At 36.7% G+C, this 23,386-nt stretch overlaps 2 protein-coding genes across 2 annotated transcripts in view; both read right to left on the reverse strand.

The window, feature by feature from the left end:
- Window positions 1-21,598, reverse strand: part of LOC146004976 (uncharacterized) — a 36,064-nt gene extending 14,466 nt beyond the window's left edge. Inside the window, exons 1-5 of the mRNA XM_083144059.1 lie at window positions 21,522-21,598; window positions 21,182-21,260; window positions 19,107-19,392; window positions 13,847-13,891; window positions 10,674-10,785 (exon numbers count right to left, since the gene is read on the reverse strand). Coding sequence (XP_083000185.1) covers window positions 10,674-10,785; window positions 13,847-13,891; window positions 19,107-19,392; window positions 21,182-21,260; window positions 21,522-21,547 — 548 coding nt within the window. The 5' untranslated portion in view covers window positions 21,548-21,598. The remainder of the gene's footprint in view (window positions 1-10,673; window positions 10,786-13,846; window positions 13,892-19,106; window positions 19,393-21,181; window positions 21,261-21,521) is intronic.
- A 1,126-nt stretch (window positions 21,599-22,724) lies between these two features.
- The window catches only part of LOC146004615 (sodium channel protein Nach-like), a 70,331-nt gene continuing 69,669 nt past the window's right edge, over window positions 22,725-23,386 (reverse strand). Inside the window, exon 12 of the mRNA XM_083143488.1 lies at window positions 22,725-22,896. Within this exon, the coding sequence (XP_082999614.1) occupies window positions 22,725-22,896 (172 nt within the window). The remainder of the gene's footprint in view (window positions 22,897-23,386) is intronic.

Raw genomic sequence — 23,386 nt, forward strand, 5'->3', positions numbered from 1 at the left:
TAGGAGACAAATTATATTTAGAAAATCCTGTAGTATCAGCTGCTGAACACCCCATAATTGCAATATTCTTGTTTTCATATTATGTCTAGACAAATTATTGTTGATGAATTACACAGACAAGCCAGACATAATTATAAGAGACTGCCAGTAGTCACAAAAGGCATAGATGATTTATGGCAGAGCGACTTGATTGAGATGGCAAGTGGACAGCTGAAAAACTTAGACAAAATCAACAAGGGCTACAAGTATCTACTCACTGTAATAGACACATTTTCAAAATTTGCCTGGGCTGTGCCACTCAAATCCAAGACTGGAAAATGTGTTACAGAAGCCATCAGGACAATCATCAATCAGAGTGGAAGATAACCGCGCTATTTGCGAACAGATAATGGCAAAGAATTTTATAATTCTGTGTTCCAACAATTTATTAAAAGCCAGTCAATACAACATTATTCGAGTTACAGTGATCTCAAGGCCTCAAATGTAGAGAGATTCAACAAAACTCTAAAAAATCTTATGTATAAACAATTTACACTTCAAGGTAATTATAAATGGCTTGATATTCTTCCAGAACTTCTACATAAATATAACAACTCGGTCCATTCCACAATCAACATGAAACCCTCTGAAGTAACTTCATCTGATGAGCAAAAATTGATCAGGACTGTTTATTATCCTAGATACGAGCCAACAACAAGAAAGGCCAAATACAAGGTGAGTGATCAAGTAAGAATCAGCAAATATAAGCACTTATTCAAAAGAGGCTTTACAAGAAACTGGAGCACTGAATTATTTACATTGGTTCAAGTTAAACCTGGGACCCTTAACACATATATAATAAAAGATCACCGAGGATAAATTCTCAAAGCCAGATTCTATGAAGAAGAACTCAGCAAAACTAAACAGCCTGACACATATCTTATAGAAAAAATCTTCCGCAGAAAAGGCAACAAGTTCCTTGTCAAATGGCTAGGACTTCCAGAACACAGCTGGATCGATGCAGACAAAGTGATAATATGAGCACCTGGGATGTTATAAAAAGGCTGCCAGAACCTGAACAGCAGATTAAGAGAAATGGCAAGTTGCTGCCTGAAAATATTAGATGTCTTATTGTTGGGCCATCGGCTTGTGGTAAAACTACACTAATGATTGATAATTTTTTATTGGCACCCAACTGGTTAGACTGGAAAAACAGGCACTTGTATGTTTTCTCTAAGAGCTTGGAACAATTAAAATATCAGCAGCTGATGAAGCTATATGATGGATTGGATATTGCCACTTTGAATCAGATGTTAAGCCACTCCATGAATGTCTCGTTAATTCTGTTGTTGTGTTTGATGACATTATACTGGATAATCAAAACAAGTTTAGAAATTTTTTTACACAGGGGCGGCACAAAAACATTGATTGTTTCTACCTGGCACAGACTTTTTCTAAAATACCGAAGCAGCTGATCCGAGACAACAGCAATTTTATATGTGTGTTTCATCAAGATCATACCAACCTCAAACACATACATGATGAATATGTAGGTGGGGACTTGAGCTACAATGATTTTTCCAAGTTTTGCAGTAGGTGCTGGAATCAAGACAGTTATGGGTTTGTCACAATTGATATGACAAGAAAACCCAATAGTGGCAAATACAGAAATAAAATCAACAATTTTCTAGACATTGAAACATATATAAATAACCATGAAAAGGCCAATCATTGATGATCTTAAATTAAGAGATTATCTTGTAAAAAGGTTTAAGGGATGGAAATCACAGAACCGAGGAATTTATGAACAACACAAACAAACAGAACAGTCTATTATTGATGCTATTAGTGAATTAGGTAAAAATATCAAAACTGTTACAGAGCAAAATCAAAATTTGATCACAGAGCTTGTACCTGTAGCTGCAAGGAACATATTAGATTATCCAATCACCCCACTTTCCAGTATTCATACACCTAGTCCTGTTGCTCCTCGAAGAATTGAAGCTACTCAGGATCCTATTGAATTGGGTCTTCTTGCTCAAAAATATTTAAGCACACCTAAAGACAACAAAGATGAGGTGTTTGGCTTATATGCTGACACAGAGCGTGATGGTAGCATCATACATAGAATTGGCAATTTCAGAGTAACATTTATGGGAGATGATCTCATTGTATATTCAGAATCTCATCTTGGAGAAAAAGGTGGTTTTGTTAAATATCCCGGCACACCTGGATTGTGGGAACTGATGACTCGGAAAAGGCCTGGCAGCTATACAGATCAAGATTATGAGCACTACATAGAGAAATATAAAATCAGATGCTCTATACCAGAACAATGATCCCACACAAAAAAGAGTCAAGTCTAGCAGTGGAGCAAAATATAACAACTTAATCAAGCCCATATGGTCACAGATCAAGACTGGCAGTGGAATCAAACAATACAACACCCTGCCTAAAGAATTTGTGTGGGTTGATGATGTCAGGAAACTTGTAGATAGGTTATTGGTGATAGCTGGGGAGGAAAATGCTGGCAACCACAATTTTTACAATGAAAAGGTTGGAATTATGGACATGATAAGCACCAAATTGTCTAATTTTATAGTGAATGACACTAAGGGGATTGGATATCTTATAAAAATTATTAATACTCTACCACCTAAATTTTGGAATATTTCTGAGGGCCGGGGGTTGGTTAATGACATTATAAACAAGCTGCCATTTGAACTACATATTCCAGGCTATCAGTATTGTGGTCCCGGTACAAAATTGGACCATAGATTAAACAGAGGTGATCCTGGTGTTAATCCCCTAGATGCTGCTTGTAGAGACCATGACATAGCATACAACACACATTCTGATCTTGACAAGAGACATGTTGCAGACAAGAAATTAGAAGAGGCTGCATTTGGTAGATTTGTAAGCAAAGATGCTTCTTTGAGTGAGAGAATAGCAGCATTGGTAACCACCATAGCTATGAACACCAAACAAAAACTGGGGTGGGGGCTGTGAATATGTATATAATAAACCTACAATGAAGGCCAAGGGTGTTATGTATCAAATACCTTATGCAGGTCTTAAATCTCTTAATACTATTGATAGTCTTTTAACCAAAAAGCAGCGCAAGAAAAAAAGCTCTTGTATTGCCAAGGGCCATGGTATGAAATTGTTGCTTAGTACCCCCAATTAAAAAAATTACAACAATCCAGAAAAAAATCACATGTGGGGGGTTACTATCCCGGCCATCTTAGCAGCACTTGGGGCTGTTGGGAGCTTGGATGGGGGATCAGCTGCCATAGCAAAAACAGTAATAGATGCCAAGAAAAATAGGGCAGAATTAGATGAATTGAAGCGCCATAACCTGGCCATGAAGAAACAAGGCAAAGGTGTTAAGAGAGCCATGAATAAGTTTAAAAAAAACAATAGCCGCTTACAAACCAAGATATTGAAGCTTTAATCAAGCCACTGGGCATCAAAAATTTTAGAGGTGTGTACATGTCTGATTCTTTACCAGAACAACCACTCAACAAAGAGTGTGGCATTGTTAATTTGGATAAGTACAAAAATCAGGGCACTCACTGGATTTGTTATCTTAAATATTTAAAAGATGAGGCATTTGTGTTTGATTCATTTGGAGGTGTTCCACCTGAAAATGTAGTAAAATATTTCAAATCAGTTAATCTTTATTACAATAATGCCCGTGTTCAAAACTTCAAAGATGTTAATTGTGGACATTTGTGTTTATCTGTTCTCAGATATCTGTCTCAAATAAATAAACCATCAATTGAAAATTTTCAAAAAGCCCTGTGGTATCTGAAACATCATGGGGGTATTCCATCTCACCAGCCAAAATTCAATATTGAAACTCAAATTACATGATGATATAGTGTATCCCAAAACAATAGCTCTCAGAGCATTTTATGGCATGTACTTGATCCCTAATATTACACACCACAACAACAAAATTGCAGTAGGGGATCAAAAAATTGTCATCACTCCAGGGCAGTATAATCTGTCCACTCTAAATGCTCAATTACCCAGAGGTATAGTATTAACTCAAAATTCTGTCACTCACAGAGTAGAGATTGTATCTGCTACAGAAACAGTGGATCTGGGTACTATGGGAGAGCTGTTAGGCTTTGAGAACAACACAAAACTTGAACCAGCCATCAAACACACTGCTATTAATATACCTAAATTCTTAGCCATAGAGACTCTGAATATTCACTGTAATGTGGCCGAGGGTATGATCACCAAATCAAATGGCATAGGCACTCACAAACAAACTGGCATCATTGCAAAATTTAAACCTAATTCTGAATTTATGGAGCCAATCATCTACACTCCATCCCCAACATTATATTTTCCTGTGTGCCATAATAGAATAGATTATATTGAATTGATGGTCACTAATGAAAAAGAAGAATTAGTTGATTTTGCTGGAGCCACAACAACTGCAATCATAGAGGTTAATATATAAATAAAAATACATACAAAAAAATGGAAAATATTGAGAGTTATGAGCTACAATCATTCCCCCCAAACAGGAGGACATTTGCAAATTTAAATCAACCCAACACAGAAATTGAGGTTGATCTTGATGTAGGGGATGGCTTTATACACCCCCACAGAGCAGATCTATACATCAAATTTGATGTTGTAAAGCTCGATGGAACAGATTATCCGGCAAATTCAAATATAAGATTGGTAGATAATTTTGTGCCGCATCTGTTCTCTGAAATTGAGATCAGAAAGCATGGTGTTGTTATAAACAGAGTGGATTATCCCGGCATTACCTCCACAGCTTTGGCCACACTAAAATTATCCAAAACCGAGGCTTCTTACTACAAAATAGGTGGATTTGAGGCTGGTGATAAAATATTATACAAGAGCCACACAGTGCTGTTCCCTATGTGCCTGTTGCCAGGATTCTTCTCAGATTACAAAGATATTATGTGGAAGGGTGGTTTAAGAATCACATTTAGAAGAGCTGCCAATGATAATAATGCTTTGATGAGGTACAGCACATTAAACTCTACAGGGGAAGCTTTGCCCAATACCCTACCTGATGAAGGCAAATGCATTATTCAGACTATGGAGCTAAGAATCCCAGTTGTTGAATATGAGGCCAGTTATGCTCTTAAATACAAAGCTGATATAATAAAAAATCCACAAGTACCTTTACAATTTTATACATATCAATGTGTACAGAAGCCTGCCGCTGGTACTTATTATGAGTTTGATGCTACAAATTCATTCTCCAGTATACAATATGACATGCCGGATTTTGTGGTGGTACTGTTTCAGACTGGAAGACACAATAATCAGGAAAAAAATTCAAGTAGATTTGATAACTGCAACATCAAGAACATATATCTTAAAAATGGCAAAAATGAGGTATTTCCTAGAGAAAATTATAATTTAGACATGTCCAAGGATGTTTTCCTTAAATTATATGAAGCATTTACAGCATACAAAAGGGTCACTACTGGCAATACTGACATGTATTACACACCAGATGAATTCAAAGCACAGAGACACATGTTTGTCATCAACACTTCAAAAAGGAAACATGTTGTGTTTAATGACAGGACAAACATTAAAATTATCTGTGAATTCCACAATACACTCCCTGATGACACCATATGTAGTGTTATTCTCATAGGTGAAAAATCATATGTTTATGATGTAAGAAATGAGAGAGTCACAGAACAATTCTAGAAGAGCTCTGCTTATTACCGGACCGGAAGTAAATATAAATGGGTGTGGGTGGGTCAGAGTGACTTTTTGCCTTAGTTTTTAAGTGTAGCCAAAACAATATCAAGGGGGGGTCATATTTTTGACAAGTTTATGGACAACAAACTGAGAGATGTAGCTTTTACACACATGGGCAAATCTGTCTGAGGGGAGTTCTACACTAGAATTCAAAATTCTTTATATTTAAATATGTACACACATGGCCGATTGGGCTATATGCCCCCTCTTGTCATAATTTTAAGTGTGGGCAAATCGGGGCATATGGACTCTTCTTTTCTACACTAGGATTCAAAATTCTTGGGGATTAAGAGCATATCACACTTGAAGAAATGGGGAATAAGAGGATCTTGGCATAATTTTAAGTGTGGGCAAATCGGGCTGTTTAATCAAATGACCTCTTCTTTTGTACACCTATAAGTGGTCCTGGTTGTATATACTTTTATACTACTTGTGTGGGTGTGTGTGTGTGGGGGTGTGTGTATGTGTGTGTGTGTGTGTGTGTGTGGGTGGGTGTGGGTGTGTTAATACGTTTGCTCTATTTTTAAGTGTAGACAAAAACAATATCAAGAGGGGCTTATTTTTAACAAGCTTATGGACAACAATCTCACAGATGCAGCTTTTGTAAGTGTAGCCAAATTAATCTGAGGGGGTCATACTTTCCTGGGAAATTCCCGAGTGCATTTTTACAAAAATCTTGGATTAGACGGAGTACCACACTTGAGCAAAAAGCTCATATGGGCATGTTGAGCTAGTTTTAAGTGTAGCCAAATCTGCCTGAGGGGGGTTCATACCTTCTCGTCCCAGTAGTACCCTCAATTACACTACTAATTTTATTCAGCAGCTCGGAACGTCTCGAATTCGGAACACACAATTTGTACTGTGGAGTGGCACGTGCCAGTTTCGATGACACAATGAAGGTTGCAAGGAGGAATGGTTTGTCGGAAGCAACGATAGATGGCAGCCCGCCATATAAAGAAGAGCAGAACTCATTGTACAAACTAGGAGCGGAGAAGAGCGATTATATATGTTATAGTAAATAAAAATATATAAAGGAAGGGTATAAAAATTATAAAAGGAGTGAATAGAATGATGTATATAGTAAATTAAAAGAATTAAGGATATGGCCGCATATGAAACGTTTATGAAAGTTATTAAGTGAACAAATGAATTCAGAAATCTCATCTCAATTTCTTTTTGATTCTCTGACGAGGAGAACATCGTCAGTTTTTGTATTTGTCCGTTCCCCGGTGGCACTGTGGTCAACTAGACGCCCCGAAGCACTTTACGGTTGCGCTTCTTTTTTAGTCGCACTGGGCCATTGGCAGCGCTTGTTATTAGCGATCCTGGTTATTCCCCTTTGGTCGTTACATAGGAGGTGGCGCTAGTGTCAGTTTAGTCGACCCTACTCCTTTATATTAGTATAGCTTGTATCGTTTGCCAAAGAAACGGGGAAAGGGAAAGAAGACATATATAAGGCATAAAGAAAAGGAAGCGAGACGACGCAACTAGATTTCTTATATATAGAAGAAATAATAAAAGAAGTATTTTCCATAATCAAAGAAGAAGAAGCCTATTCTATAATCAAGAGAGAGAAGAAGAAGAAGCCTTTCCATAATTACGAAGAGAAAGAAGAAGAAGATTTCCTTTCAAGAAGAATGTAACCGACGTAAATTTTCGATATATTTCAATGTCGCTATATATATTTTTTCTCTGTATTTTGTATAGTTCTCAGAATATAGATCCGCATTTAACTATATCCTCTTGGCTATAAAACGCTTTCTTATTTGGAATTCTGAAACAAAGAACCTATCCCCTGAGATTAAGATATTTCTGTAGCCGAGGTAAATAACATTTAAGTACGTACATCCAAAGGGCGTAGCAGGAGCCTCCACACTGTAACTTGTAAACAGTAATCCATGATGAAGTTTAAATGACTTCCGTAACCTGGTTATGCCTGCATCTTCGTTTTCACTAGGCTGTTGAAGTTTAGCAATCATTTCACTGTAAAAAGAATATTTAGCCTGGGCTTCTTTCCAATCACTCTCTTCTTCATCTTCATCTTCTCCCCAGAGAAAATGTATGTGGTAATGCAGACAATCAGGCTCCAGCTTGCTCTCAGTATCTGCCTTCACAGGATATCTAGATAACGTATAAGGAATAATATTTTCCTTTCCACTAACATACACTATTTCGAACTGATATGATTGGATTTTCAAAGACCAACGGGTCAATTTTTACTATTTTGCAGCCACTGTAGTCCTTTATGATCAGTATAAATTTTAAATTTTGGCCCCTTAAGATAGACTGCAAAGCGTTCTATTCCAAATAAAATAGCAAGGCACTCAAGTTCATGAACAGAAAAATGAAGTTCATTGTTACGTAACTTTCGGCTAGCATATTGAATAAGGAAAATATGATGTCCGTCGGTCTGGAACAAAACGCAACCAAGCCCTTTTCCACAGGCATCTGGCTTCAGGCAAAATTCTTTAGTAAAATCTGGTTGCGACAGCGCAGGAGCACTAACCAATTCAAGTTTCATCAATTCGAAGGCTTCACTTTCTACTTCTGTCCATTGAAATTTCACATTTTTGGACAAGATATAAGTAAGTGGTTGCAATTTCACTGCAAAATTTTCAATGTACTTTCTCCTTCAACCGGCAAGTCCCAAAAATTTCTTAACGTCTTTTCTATTTCTATGTCTAGGAATATTTAAAATGTCGTAGTTTTTCTTAGGACCTGTTTGGATGGAATCCCTTGAAACAATATGGCCTAAATATAATATTTCCGACTTAACTCAGTCACATTACTTAAACTTCACCGTCATTCCAAATTCTTCTAGTCTCGTCAAAACATAATTAATGTGCCGGAAATGTTTCTGCAAGTCACTATCAAAGAGTAATAAATCGTCGATATACTGCGTCAGAAATGAAACAGTTTCGGGCCCAAATATATAATGCATAGCCGAAACAAATACTGATACTGCGTTAGCTATTCCGAAAGGCATTTTTGTAAACATCCACTGTCTTCGTGTATACGAAAATGCAGTGTATGACTGGCATTCTTGCTTTACAGGAATCTGCAGATACCCGAATACCAAATCAAAACTATTAAAGTACTATGCACCTTTAAATTTCTGAAGTGCTTCGTCTACTGGTTCAACAGAACGTCTAGGAACAATAACGAACTTGTTCATTAACCGAAAATCTAAACACGGACGTACAGACCCATCCGGTTTGCCCACAACAATTAGCGGGTTCAAGTACGGAGAGTTACAAGGCACAATTATTTCCCAATCTTTCCATTTTTGCAGCTTTTTGCCACTGGAATCGGGTACGGTTTTTGACTCACTGGAACGGTACTGGACAAATGAATATCACAAACTAAGTTCTTGGCAGTGTCAGGCCTCTCTGAAAACACCTTACTATGTGCAATAAATATCTCGAATAATTCGGCTCTTTGTTCCTTAGCCAATAATTCACTGCCAATCTTCTCCCTTATATCCTCAAGATAGAACTTTGAATTGAAATAAGACATATAAAAATTAAGTTTGAAGCCAATTGTGTTTTTATTTGAAAGATAACTTTCTGACATTTACTTTTTGAAAATAATTTCCGGCATATTTTCAACACGACTAGCAGTGATGAACCGGATTCGATCAGTCCAATTTTGAACAACTTTTTCAAGTAATTGTGGACGTGTGTCGTTAATAACACGAGTTATGTTGGCTTCCAAAGCGTCAATTGTTGCTGGTTTATCAGCATAAACCAGAGACTTTACATATCCCTAAAGAAAATAATACAGTGGCGTTAGGTCACATGATCATGGAGGTCAATTCACTGGACCATTAGTGGAAATAATTTTGTCGCCAAATTGTTCTTTCAATAAATCGATTGTTGCGGTAGCAGTATGAGGTGTGGCACCATCTTCTTGAAACAATAACTGTTGCAGGTCGATGTCATGCAAATTTGAAAACAAATAATCACTGATCATTGATCTGTAACGACAACCATTGACAGTAACACGCGCGGCGGCCTCATTTTTAAAGAAATAAGGACCGATGACGCCTGCAGCATGTAACTCACACCAGACAGTGCATTTTTCAGGATGCAATGGAGCCTCGTGTGGTTCCTGAGGATTGGTATTACTCCATATACGGCAATTGTGCTTGTTGACATCACCATTTAACGAGAAATGAGCTTCGTTACTAAACACAATTTGTCGATAAAAACTTGATCAGTTTCTAATTGATTTAGGCACCATTCACCAAACAAACGACGCTTCTTATGGTCTTGCGGCTTCAGTTCTTGCACCAATTGGATCTTGTTTGGTGTAGACCAAGATCTTTAAGTAAAAGTTTTCAAGTAGTGGATGGACACAGTCCAAGTTGTTGAGAACGGCGAAGAATAGACAAATTCGGATCTTCTTCAACACCATCACTGACAGCACCGATATTTTCTTCCGTACACTTCTTTGTCTTGTTGTTGGTGTTTCATCGAGTAGACTAAGTGTAGTTCGAAATTTATCAATAGTTCGACGAATAAGTTGCTCTGATGGACGATTATGTTCACCATACAAATTCTGAAGTGCTCTATACGTTTGGCGAACAGAACATTGATTTTGGAAATATATTTCCACAATTTGTAAACGTTGTTGCGGCGTCAGTCTTTCCATGATCATTTGCTAATGCTCACTGATATGAAATGACAAAACAACATGTCATCAAAACAAAACAAATGACAGCTATCCATATCGAAAGTTCTATCACACTAAAAAAAACACCATTTATGACCACAAGAAGTGATACTTCCTTAAAATTATTGTATATTCTCATCCACATGCGTATTATCATTGTGTTTCCGACAAAATACACTATTGTATCATCTTAATTATAACTATTACATTTGTTTACATATTGTTGTAACTTGAAATATAGGACCTACTTGATAGGTTCATAACGAAGGAAATGAACAGAAACCCTCGTGCAGCTTGATACGCAGTCGCAGTAAAGCACTGTTCCGTCATTATGGGTTGTGTCCACTGGGTGTAGGAACTCTGTGAAAATGGGAAATATAATACAAGACATGAATCACACACACACACACACACAGGCACATACACAAATGGTTTGTTGTTTATTGATTTTGTTTATTTTACTTCGATTTTCTGCCACTTTTGGCTAATCTCCAAGACGTGAATTGGTGATCATATGATACAATTGATGAAACGGCACTCACAAAGATCACCCATTGCCAGGGCGGGATTTGAACCCGTGAGCTCTGGCGTCATTGTCTCTATGCTAACTACTCTACCACGGAGGTCACCACACACCAACACACACACACACACACACACACACACATAGGAGTGACCCCTTCCAAGACACCCAAAAGTCAACTTCACTTTCTTGTACTACACCCTGGACTGCATTTTGCGGACTGACGAGGCTCTGGCGTCTGGTCACATGGCCCCTATGGGACTTGTGTTTACTGCTGTCCATATGTGTTTGTGATTGTCCCATTACCTATTTCATTTTATCACAATTCATCCTTATCTTCGAAATTGACCAAAAGTGACCGAATCTCAAGGTAAAAGAAATCAAATCATTCACACACACAGTGAGAAAGCCAATAATTTTATTTTATAGACTATTAAAACATACTTTGAGCTTGAATTTGAAAATAAAATGGGCATGATAACTGTAGTGCCTTTTAGTGATAATGCATTTGAGTAACGTCGCAAGTTGACGCAAAAAATCAACATTATTTACAATACAATATTTTTTTTCTGACTCTCAGTTCAAATGAATCTTGGTGGCAACCTTTTAAATGGAATATACATATATCTATGCAATTTAGGGAAAAAATAGAGAAATGTATTTCTCTGTTAAGCATTGCAAGCCACCACCATGGCCTCGTCAATAACCGAGCCAGACAAAATTCTGAAATTTTATCCTCCTGTTCCTCAGTAACTATGAGGTCTACAGTAGAAAAAAATGTATGTGTTCATACCTTGTTAGTATTAAGAAATACACAAAGTTTCATTAAAATCTGAATCGGTTGGTTGCATAGCCTGGGTGATTTAACGTGGGATCAGTCAGTAGTGTTAAGAAGTTTGCAAAAGAAATGAGTGTTAAGTTTAAAAATAGGCATGTTTTGCCGTGCAAACACAACAACTAAGAGTTCAATACAATACAATTTAAATCAGTGTCGATTACCAAAATTCAAACTTGTGCACAAAATCTACGTGTCGTATAACTCGGATTCACAACTTGTGTTTCAAGTTAGTTAAAAATGTGAATACTAACGCCATTATTCAAAGTACTGAGTTGATGAACATGAACTTACTATTAGATATTTTGCTTTCCACGAAAGTATTCTCGGAAATAACACTTCAGTCAGCAAAGGCGCCCGCAGAATTTTTCATGGGGGAGGCAGTCATAGATTTTTATTATTATTATCATTAATGGTATTACTTGTGTTATTAGTAGTACTATTATTACTACTACTACTACTAATGTTTTTTTTAATATATATATATACACATTTGAAAATTCCATATTCTGTATATCTGCATATAATTTGCATAACTGTACACTTAACGTTAATTCTTGCAGGACAAAAAGCTCCTTTTTTATAGTTAAATCAGTGTAAAATAAACTGTAAGCTTAAATGTAACCCTTCATCCCATAATAATAATAATAATAATAATAATGATAGTAAGTGCTGTAACTTGTGGCTTGTAAGCAGGGCCGGATTAACCTATGGGCAACTGGGGCAATTGCACCGGGGCCCCCACCAAAAGGAAGCTGTGAAAGGCCTCCACGAAAAAAATATTTTAACAAACTGGCTATGCTTGTGAAAAATTTCATAAGAAGTTGAATTTTAAGAATCAAAAAAACTTCAATATTGTCGTATGTCTACAATCTTCTGCATCCAATTGTAGCACAGCTCTCAGTTGATCCGTTTGTAGCAAAGAGCTTATATACGCTCTTGGTTTTTTAGATATCTGAAGCTCAGTATACTTTATACCATGGAATGATTTGGCTGTGGTGTGGAAATAAGGCACACTTATTCAAACAATCAATTCTCAGATACGATTAAGATTATAAATAATCCTACGAAGTACATAACGTTCTTTCGTTAATAACATCGTATTAGAACTGTTGAGTTTTTCAAGGAAAAAAAAATTGTGGAGATAAAATATACTAGCGCTTTCTCAGAAATGAAATTAGTGAAAGGCAGGCTTCTTGCTGCCATGGGACAGGATCGCTTATCCGATCTTTGTTTATTAAGCATTGAACATGCACTTGTTCGTGAATTGAACTCGATGATATAGTAGATGAATTTTATGCGAAAAAGGTAAGAAAAGTGTGTCTATTATAAGTGTTAAGCTTTTGGGAATTTTCTTGAAGAAAGTGTAGTTACTGCAATTTCCACAATGAACCTGTCGGTAATTGTCCAGTAGATGGACCGTGCATATCTAGTGACATATTTACTCTTAATTGTAAATAATATCATTTATAATAAATTATGTACATAAGTACAGTCTACTGCTCAGTTCTCTGTTCTTGTCTGAACCCCCTTAGTATTTACTATATATTGTAGTTACGGTGTTCACTCTTCATAATATACTCTAGACATTTAGACGCAGAATTTTCGTCCTGTAACTTTATTTTTCTGCTCTATTCTCCGTGCAAACCTATCTGCAATATGTTCGATTGCGAATGACTACTGATTCGAAAATCAGGTCTACCATTTCAACTGCTGAAAATTGGTGGTTAACATATTGAGCTAATAAAGCTCCTAGTAAGAAATAATAAAAAAAATGGGGGCCCCCACAAAACATTTTGTCCAGGGGCCTCCTCAAACCTTGATACGGCCCTGCTTGTAAGTCAACGAAAACAATTTATTTTGTTGTATGATATCTCTACAATTTCATCACTCGAATTTCAATAATTATTTCCAGAAATCTCAAATCCCCTATACCCCCTGCGGGCGACCTTGCTTCAGTGGCTTATATCTGTATGCTACCAAAGTGAAAAACTTATATCTGAATGGTGTATGTCCTGTTTCATTTTGCAGTTAAAAACGCTTCAAATTAAATATTATCATACCTTTATGCATTTTATAGCAGAATTCCTGGCAGAAATTCTTGAATACTGAAAATAAATGTTATTCAACGTCAAAAACTAATCATGCTAGTGGAAATTGTTTATGTTATGTCGTAATTTCTCATAATTTGTCACAAAGTATACATGGTAAATCTTTGAGAGCATAATGTATAAGTATCTTAGTTTTCATAGCTAAAAAGGTACTTAATGAGAACGAGTACGACTTTGTTAAAAGTGTCATTAATATCATCAGTGAAGCAATATTGTAATAAAAACAATATGTCGTCAACTGAGAATGTAAATGTTGTATGTCCAATTTTTCATTTTTTGACGAGAGCACTTTAAAGTTTGACATGATATATTTTTTGAACCCTCGTCACCATTAGGCTGGAAGTTTGTATCATTGCAAGAGCTGATATGTTGAATCATCTCTAAAGAGCAGTAGTTGTTTCGTTATTTACTTGTGCTGTAAATTATTATTGAAGTTTCAGATAGAACCCTCAAATGCACTCAACACTGCATTTTGGAAACGAGATGGAGATGAAACAATTTCATTACAAATTTGTCATTCGGTAGCAAAATAAAATAAATAATTCATATTATGGAAATCAATTAACTACTTTGATTCCACTATTATTCAAACTTTTTGTCTTTTAAGAACAAAAGTAAGAACAGAAGACCACTACCATTGTTATGCAACTCCCACAATTGACAGATTAAATTGCAAGTGGTTATTCTAATACTCGGATGGTGTTTGTGGTTGGTTTAGGAAATTGTCGCAAGGTTTCATTAGCTGTTGGAGTTTGCACTCTCGTGGCTGCTTCCAAATTCTGTACATGGACCAAAAATACTCTCAATATATCAATATTGGATATATGTAGGCATCACATAATAGCATAGCAGCGATGAATCAATTGCATTCTAAATAGACCACAGCCAAAATATCTCGATTTGTTTTCAATTTGGAAATAAAACATTTGCATTCTCAATGGACGATGTTTTATATCTTGATGTTAGTAAAGCATGCGATTCAGTCAGTACATTACAAAATATTAAAATTCAACCTTAACAGTATATATATATATATATATATATATATATATATATATATATATATATATATATATATATATATATATATCCAGAAAATGTGTGTAAATGGTTTGGCAGCTTATTGCAAGGAAGAATATGTACGGAAAATATAATGAATGTTTTTCAGAAATAGTACTCATGAAAAGTAGAACGAAACTATGGATTCGACACTAATATCTGTCGTTTAACATGTCACCCCCTTCCCACCCCCTACCCCTAGGAGTGCCAGGGGTGTCTTGGAGTTGAACGGCATTATGAGTGTCACTATTCATCTTAGCGACCCCGACAAGTACGGATTCCACACTAATATCGGTCGTTTTCGATTATTTTAAATGTGACCCCCTTCCCACCCAAACTCCTAGGGGTGCCAGGGGTGTCTTGGAGTTGAACGACATTGGGAGAAACACTATTCATCTTAGCGACCCCGAAAACTATGGATTCCACACCAGGCGCGGTTGGCCCTATAGCGCACAGGATCAGTGAACCCCCAGTAATATACGGCATTTACCTCGAGAATGGACAATAAACAATGTCTTTACCTTTGGCAATTTTTCGCTAAAATTTCTACACAATAAGTCCGTAACACGGCAAATTATTTTCCTGAGAAAGAGAAACCGCGAGTCGGCCGCCCTCGTGCAGACCCTCAGCTGAACCCCCTCAGGAGAGCTCCTGCCATTGTGAAGGTTCGGGCGGCAGGCAGAAGCTCGGGGTAAGCTATATGCGAGCTATATGGGCAAAATATATGGCAAAGGATACTGAGGAACCTCGATCTCCAACCAACGGTCATGCGCAGTTCGTGCTCTCTCAGAAGCCACAGCAGAAGCAAGAAGGCACCGTCCTCGCTGCGGGCTGCGAGTAAGGCCCAGCTGGTTCCTTACATCCAGTGTTGCCCTGTGAGGTTCAAGTTTGAAGCGCATTCGTTACATATTCAATCTTCTCTGTTGAACAATTTTTGTGCATAACTTCTTGGCATAAATGCAAAATTGGGCAGAGAAGGATGAGTAGAAATGAATGAAAGCTGGAAATAGACGCGATGAATTAAAATAAAAGAAATACATTACTAAAATAATTCGAGCATGAATTCAGACTTTTTCCTTAAAGATGGAAACACTTCGGATATGTGAAAGTAAAATAATAACGCGATATTAGACAAGAAAGGAAGACGTAACAAATCCTGTCGGTGTCAATGTTTCAAGGTTGTAAGTTTTCGAAGTGCTTGGATAGTTGTTGTGAAGTATTGATGCTCCAAAGGATGGACTATGTTACGTCATTTGATGCAGTGTAGGTGTTGCCGTCTGCGCAGGTAAGAAATGACCGCTAAAATGCATACAATTAACGGAAACAAATTTTTTCGTCTGTTGAAAGAAAATTAGAGATAAAGCGTGTGCTGGTCGACCAACTCCAAATTTGAAGATAGAAAAAAAAAAGCTGTAGCGTTTCAATGAAAGGGTCTCAGGTTTCTAGTACGCACATGCCATTGATTGCCATTTCCCTTTAATAATTGTAGGACCATTGTGTTTAGTCATTTTATAATTGCAGGCATGGACGTCCGAAGGGGAAGAGAGGCCACCCCCCCCGGAAAATTAATGTAAACCTTAAACTATTTATTACACACATATAATTTCATTTCAGTCACAGTAATTTATGATAAGTATTATAAAGGCGTTGCAGGGACTGAAGGAGTGTTTTTTGAGAGAACAACACTATTACAGGGAAAAATGTGCCTCGTTTGTTCCCCCTGGAAAAAAATAGATCTTGCTTCCCATTCCTGGAACAAATCCTGAGGACGTCCATGATTTTCTAATGAGACCCGAAATTTATTTCATTGAGGCACAATTTATTGCACTTAGTTTTAGTCCTAAATTTATTCGCACACCTCTACTATGAAACCTCATTCTATGAAAAAATTATGTGCCAATCTTTTTAACCCCCCCCCCCCCCCCCGATCCCTTTGTTTCGCGAAGAAAGTTTTTTGCAGAAACTGAATATGTGTCATATGACTTCGGTGAACCCCCAGGAAAGTAATGCACGAGCCGCGCCTGTTCCACACTAATATCAGTCGTTTTATTACATGTCACCCCTTTCCTCCCCTCCCCTAGGGGTGCCAGAAGTGTCTTGGAGTTGAACGGCATTGGGAATGTCACTATTCATTTTAGAGACACCGACAACTATGGATTCCACATTAATATCAGTCGTTTTCGATTATTTTTACATGTCACCCCTTCCCACCCACACTCCTAGGGGTGCCAGGGGTGTCTTAACCCCACAGTATTTCTTTCCATATTGGAAGAGATACGTGTACCTAGTTAAATCGCTCCAGGCGTTCGAGAGTTATAACGGAACAAACATACACACACATATATACACATACATCCATTTTTATATATATAGGTTATTAAAAATGATGTATTGGAAGTTACTTACAGTTACTTTTTAGGTTCAAGTAACTGTTACTTTTTAAAATCATTTCAAATATGGCTCGGAAATACATGACCTAAACAATTTCAAAACATGACTTGTAGAATGACCTAAAATTTTTAAAAAAATGAACTAGATCTTGTAAAAATGCCCTACAATATTTCTTGCTCTTAAAAGCAAAGCTTGATTTTTAATATATTAAAATAGTAATCAATAAAATCCATTGTTTGGTGGTTCCAACTCCTGAAACAAAGGAGAAAAGCAATTAAGTGCTAATGTATTTTCCAATTTTTGTTTGAAAGTTACAAAAATACACCATAATGATTTTGTGTATACCGTATCGTTCCCTTAGGAACCGGTAATCTTAACCTGGGACCTTCAGATGTCCCTTGCGTAGCGATAGAACTTTTCATCAATCATACTCGCTTGGTGATTATTAACCACTGATTAATCCTCATGCGAGAGGTTGTACCTACATAGCGTTGAATAGTAAATGAACACACAATACACACTAATTTGAACTTTAGGTCTCACTAAGAGTGTCTCGGCATGATGTTAGGAAAATACCTGTTTCAACTAGAAGGTGACGTTCTCGAAGTCTCGTGGGATGGAAGTAGAAAGTAGCCTTGTTCTTTTCGATATCGTAGTGTAGGTAGAGTGTAACTCGACCACTACCTTGGTGTCAGACCTGCATCAGGCCTTCAGACGCATGTGCGTAGCAAGACCACTCTCTCTCCAGTCGTGTCTATAATCCCCTGCTCTCTGTTCAGATCTCACTGATCCCTATCTATCAGAATACACACTATTTATCCTCCAAGGTTTTGCCGTTGTAAACACCAGGCCGATGCACATCTTTACATCCTCAAAATTGTTTGTTAGCCTGTTGCCCGACAAAGATTGATGTAATATCTTTACTCAGCGAAACTTGGAGTTTCTAGCGACTGCTTCCTGGCTGTGATTCTGATAGACAAGAATCGAGAGTAACTACCTTTATGGTCATAATAAAGTATGAAATTGTATAGAATTGATACGATACACCTTCTTTCAGAGGGGCCTTGCACGATACAGTAATAGGTCAGTATCTGAATATACAGTTGCATTTCGCGCACATCAGATTATATACATATATATTTTAAATATTGTGACTAATTTTACTTTAAAACCACAGATGAGAGCGATCATAGTGGCCAGCAAATTAGACGTCACACTAAGTATTTTGAATTTGGTGGAAGATAAATAAATTTACCAGAATTAATTATTTAGTCCATTGCTAGACATTTCAGTTAAAAATTATATTATTCTGCATTGACAATATCATTGATTGATGGCGAACTAGCTACAAAGACTATACCAGGAAATTTAAATATGTACGTTATGCCAGAAAATGAGTTTAAAAAGTGGCAGAGAAAAATAAACCTAAAAAATGAAGAACAATTCAACAAAAAATACTGAAAATTGACCTAAAAGCAAACATGGTCGAAAAACGCAAAATAAATAAATAAATAAATAAAACAATGTTTTCTGGTTCTAGCTGAAGGGAAACGGATTAATATCAGGTTTAGCATTGTTTTAAGGAAAAATGAGTCTTCATCAACATCCGAGCCCTAGTCATAACTAACTCGGAGTTGAATTTCGAAACGAATAACTGTAAGTGTAACTCAACTACTCCTAAAATAAAAATAAAACTTTTCGAACACTGAATAGAAGTAGTATGTTCCATTATAATAGTTTCTAGAATATTGATTCCACTTACCTCTGCTTCCCAAGTGCCAGTCGCTGCAGTTACAGAGCTTCAACATTTTCTCCAATCGACACTCAGAGACGCAGGCACTGAAGCTGTACACGGGGAAAGCCCTTATTCCCTCATTCTCCTCAGGGAATCGGCATTTCCTTGAGTCAAGTGGAACGTCTTTCACTGCATCTTCAGCTACCACCTCGGACAATCTGAACCAGTAGTAATAGGCTCTGTCAGAACGGAACCGTTCGGAGAAGCCGTGTTTATTGTAGTACGGAAGTTCTTCCACACCCACTACACTCACCTAAAATAGAGTTGAAACAAATATATTGTGACATCGAGATGTTAGCTTCTGTTTGAAGTTTTAGCATTCGATAGTTCAGTTCGAAAGTCCCTCTTTCATTTTATGGAACAAATTGATTAAGTTTTGGTCACAAGCAGTTTTAACAAGCAGGAAACTGAGATCACCATAAGTAGGTGTAAAAGACCGATTCTGCATTCATCATTTGAAGAGATTTCATCCTTTGAATAGGGGCGTGGCCTAATTGTAAGGAGCATTCTGATTGGCCGAAAATTCAGCCAGCGTGAATGTATTAATTTGGTGCAATGATATAGTTCCTGTATAACCAAATGGTTCGTCAAATAAAATCTCTGTAGTGAGTGAAGGAAGAAAATAAGTCTCATCACATCCCACCTACATTCGGCCGTGATCAAGAAAGTGTGGGGCTCTAACCCCATACCTCCTATAGGCCTTCATGGTGTGTGGCATAGCACAGGGGAGCACTTTATATTTCTCTTTTACCTTTTATTGGTAGGATATTTACAAGTTATACAAACAAACGTGAATGTATTTTTATCGGCTTGTAACAGGATTGTAATCCAGGAAAAGTCGAGCTGCTACTTATTAAAATTGAAAGATGTGGGTCCAGAGGAACCTTCACAAATATCTTGTGTTCAACTGATTACATCACCTAATGCATTCGATGCATTTGAAATCAAGGAAAAGACCACTTACCTAAAATTATATATTGGTCCATGTAGGTGTAGTACCATACAACACAAATGCATATCGCTGCCTCGTGGTAAAGGACATTTTGTGGTCGAAATGTCTCGATACAAGATTTTGTACGGGTCCTTGTGAAGGTCCCTTCGTCATTTCAGTCAGTAGTCACACTTGTTCATTTTTGGTAAACTAGTGAGGCAAATTAAAGACTAAAAATAACAATGTATTCTACTGTATCTTTATACGAAACTTGGTCGCTACATTGAAAGAGGGACATAAATTAGGAGTACTTGAAAACATAATCCTTAGAACAATATTTGTACCTAAAGGGGATGACGAGACAGGTGAGTGGAGAAGGTTACATAATTTAGAACTATATAATTTGTATTCATCTCCAGATAATATTAGATTGATTAAATCAAGAAGACTTAGGTGGGAAGGCCATGTGGCACGAATGGGAGAGGAAAGAAGAGTTTATAGGATTCGTGTTGGGAAAGCTGATGGTAAAATACAGTAGGAAGACCAAAACAAAGATGAAGAGATAACGTTGAAATGGACCTAAGCGAAATCGATAGGGATAGACAAGAGTGGATAGAACTTGCTCAGTATAGGGACATATGGAAGGCTTCTAGAGAATTAGTAAATTACTGTATCTTCATTTACCGAATAGAAAGGCAATAAATAGAAGTATGGGAAGAAGTTCAAGAACGTTGGAAAAACCTCTTAATGATGGTAATACAAACACAATAATTAAAATATAAGCATAAAACTATGAAAATGAACTAAGAGAAACATCCATATTATTTAAAGATTTTCAAGTTACTTATGGTACAGTCACGGACACTGCCGGCTTGTAATCAATGCATTGACTTTCAATGGAATCGTTACAAGCCGGCAGTGTCAGTTACTGTACAACCATGCCTTAGCTAACCAATTTACACACAAAAATGAGACCATATACCATGAATATCACTTCCTAGAAATCACAATTCTATCAATACAATCATTATATTATGTTATAACACCGGATATGCACTGCATTCTAACGGGACATTAGTATATTGGAAGTCAAGAATAGAGTAAAACTCACCCTGATAGTGCGTAAAGACGTATCAAAATCAAGAACACCACTATTTCCCGAAGCTATCTGAAGCAAGTCGTTACCATTTCTGAAATGATGAAAATTATTTATGTTTAAAAATATAAGGATCGTTCAAATGAAACATAGATAGAGCTGTCAGCACTGAAATTTTTTCACAGGGAAGCTAGATGGTGGCAGCAGTATAGGGCTTTATGGTTCGTAGTAACAGAACATAAGGTGCACAGTATGTTGCATGCGTCTGCTGAGTAAAGGAGGAAGCGGAAGCACAAAGGGTGTGTAATTAATTAATATATGAAACTAAGCATGAATAGTAGAAGCAAATTCTCACCTTGTGTGAAGAGAATTCAGTACCATACATGCACCCCATTCAGCCCATATTGGTCTGAATCGATCACAACAGTCAAATGGCTCTTCATTCCAGACACAGTTTCTCATAATTTCTTCGCATGAGAACATTCTGTAACTAAATACGTAAATACGTATATATCCCTTCCATGATTATTATGAAATACTTGTCTGAATGTTAATCAAAATATTGTTTTATAATTATACAGAGTGGACCACGAAAAAGTAGCCCCAGACTGAAACAACGAGCAAGTGTATAATGTATAACTACTACTTTATTATTAACATTATTACAGTTATTACAATAATCGTTTCTTTCTAAAGGTTTGGTAACATAGTCACTTGTCTTAAGAGATGCTGAAAATGGTTGACGGTTTAAACGAACATTACACACTGGTATGGGGTACTATGAAGCCACTTATCCGTGGCCCATACTGTACATTGTCTGCATTACATTTTACTTATTCTAATAATACGTTTCAAGAAATGTAATAATGGAACTGAATTTCTTGGCTATTGTGAGGTTAGATACAACAACTTACTTGTACATTAATAATGATCAAGCCACTGTTATTATCTTTTTTTCTCTTTTTTGGTGTGAGTTTTATGTGTTCACCCTTTCCCCTACAAAGGATTAGTGTTCATCTGTGTCATCTCTTCAATATTCAACAATATTACACATGTAATTTGTACGGGATTTTATGGATATTTCTGGTTTATTGTTTGATACAATATATCCATTCTTTGCGCTAAACTATTCTATTATTTCATTACATATATTTCATTTTATTTCACACTTCTGCCACTTTTGGATAATCGCGAAGATGATGAAAGGTGATACTATGGAATTGGTTAAAAAACAATCACTATCACATATAAACGGAACATTACATAAGCTCGAGAGAGGATTATGCTGACTGTGAGCAGACGCTGGAACCTCGTTTGTCCGCATGATTCAGTCCAGGTTGTAGGTGCGGAAGTTCACCCTGGTATTACATACAACATAGACTGCATTTTGAGGACTACCCTATCTTCTACGGTATGGTATCCATACTCTGAGTGTTTTGAAGCGTCTTGTGTGTTACGTTCACTGTGAATGGGTTACGTAGCTAAATTAGATTGTTTTAAAGCAAATAACTTTTTATTCTTTAGTGGAATGAGCGAGTCAGAGCTAAGAGAGTAATACTCACAGGCGTGTGTTGGAGCAAACGAAGACAGCAGGCAATGTGAAGTTCCAGTGTTCAATGTCCAATTCCACCGCATAGTCGACAGATTTGTGATAAAATATGTCCCACAAATACAATTCCACGGTGATGGTAAAGCCAATAAACGTGACTATTATCACTGTCCAGAACAACCTAAATACAAACATTTCATGAAGGCGCTTGTGAGCAATCATTCATGTGGTAACTCTTTTCTTGGAAAAAGGGACTACATCATTTTAAGGTGAGATTACAATATTTGTATTTCCTCAATTTAATAAAAACGTCTTAACAAAATAATATAGATTAGTTTATTTCATGATCCATTTATTCAAGACATTGTGATCAGGAAATGATTTTACTCTTTTAGAATTGATCATCAACGTTTATTTCTTTAGCAAGCAGGCACCAGAAGTATATAATAACAAAAAATAACTTTGTACTGACATAAAATTCAACTTGGTACTTGGACATACATTTTTCTAACAAATTAAACTCAGTGATTTTAAAATTCGGAATGTAGATGTAGACAATATTTTAATTACGTAGACAAAAAGAAACAACGCTGTCATAAATTTAAACACATCACAATTAATAAAAAGGTGACTAACACACGTGAGTAGCATTCTAATCATTGCAAATAACT

The sequence above is a fragment of the Lepisma saccharinum genome, chromosome 22 (assembly GCF_977018435.1).
Source record: "Lepisma saccharinum chromosome 22, izLepSacc3.1, whole genome shotgun sequence".
NCBI lineage: Eukaryota > Metazoa > Arthropoda > Insecta > Zygentoma > Lepismatidae > Lepisma > Lepisma saccharinum.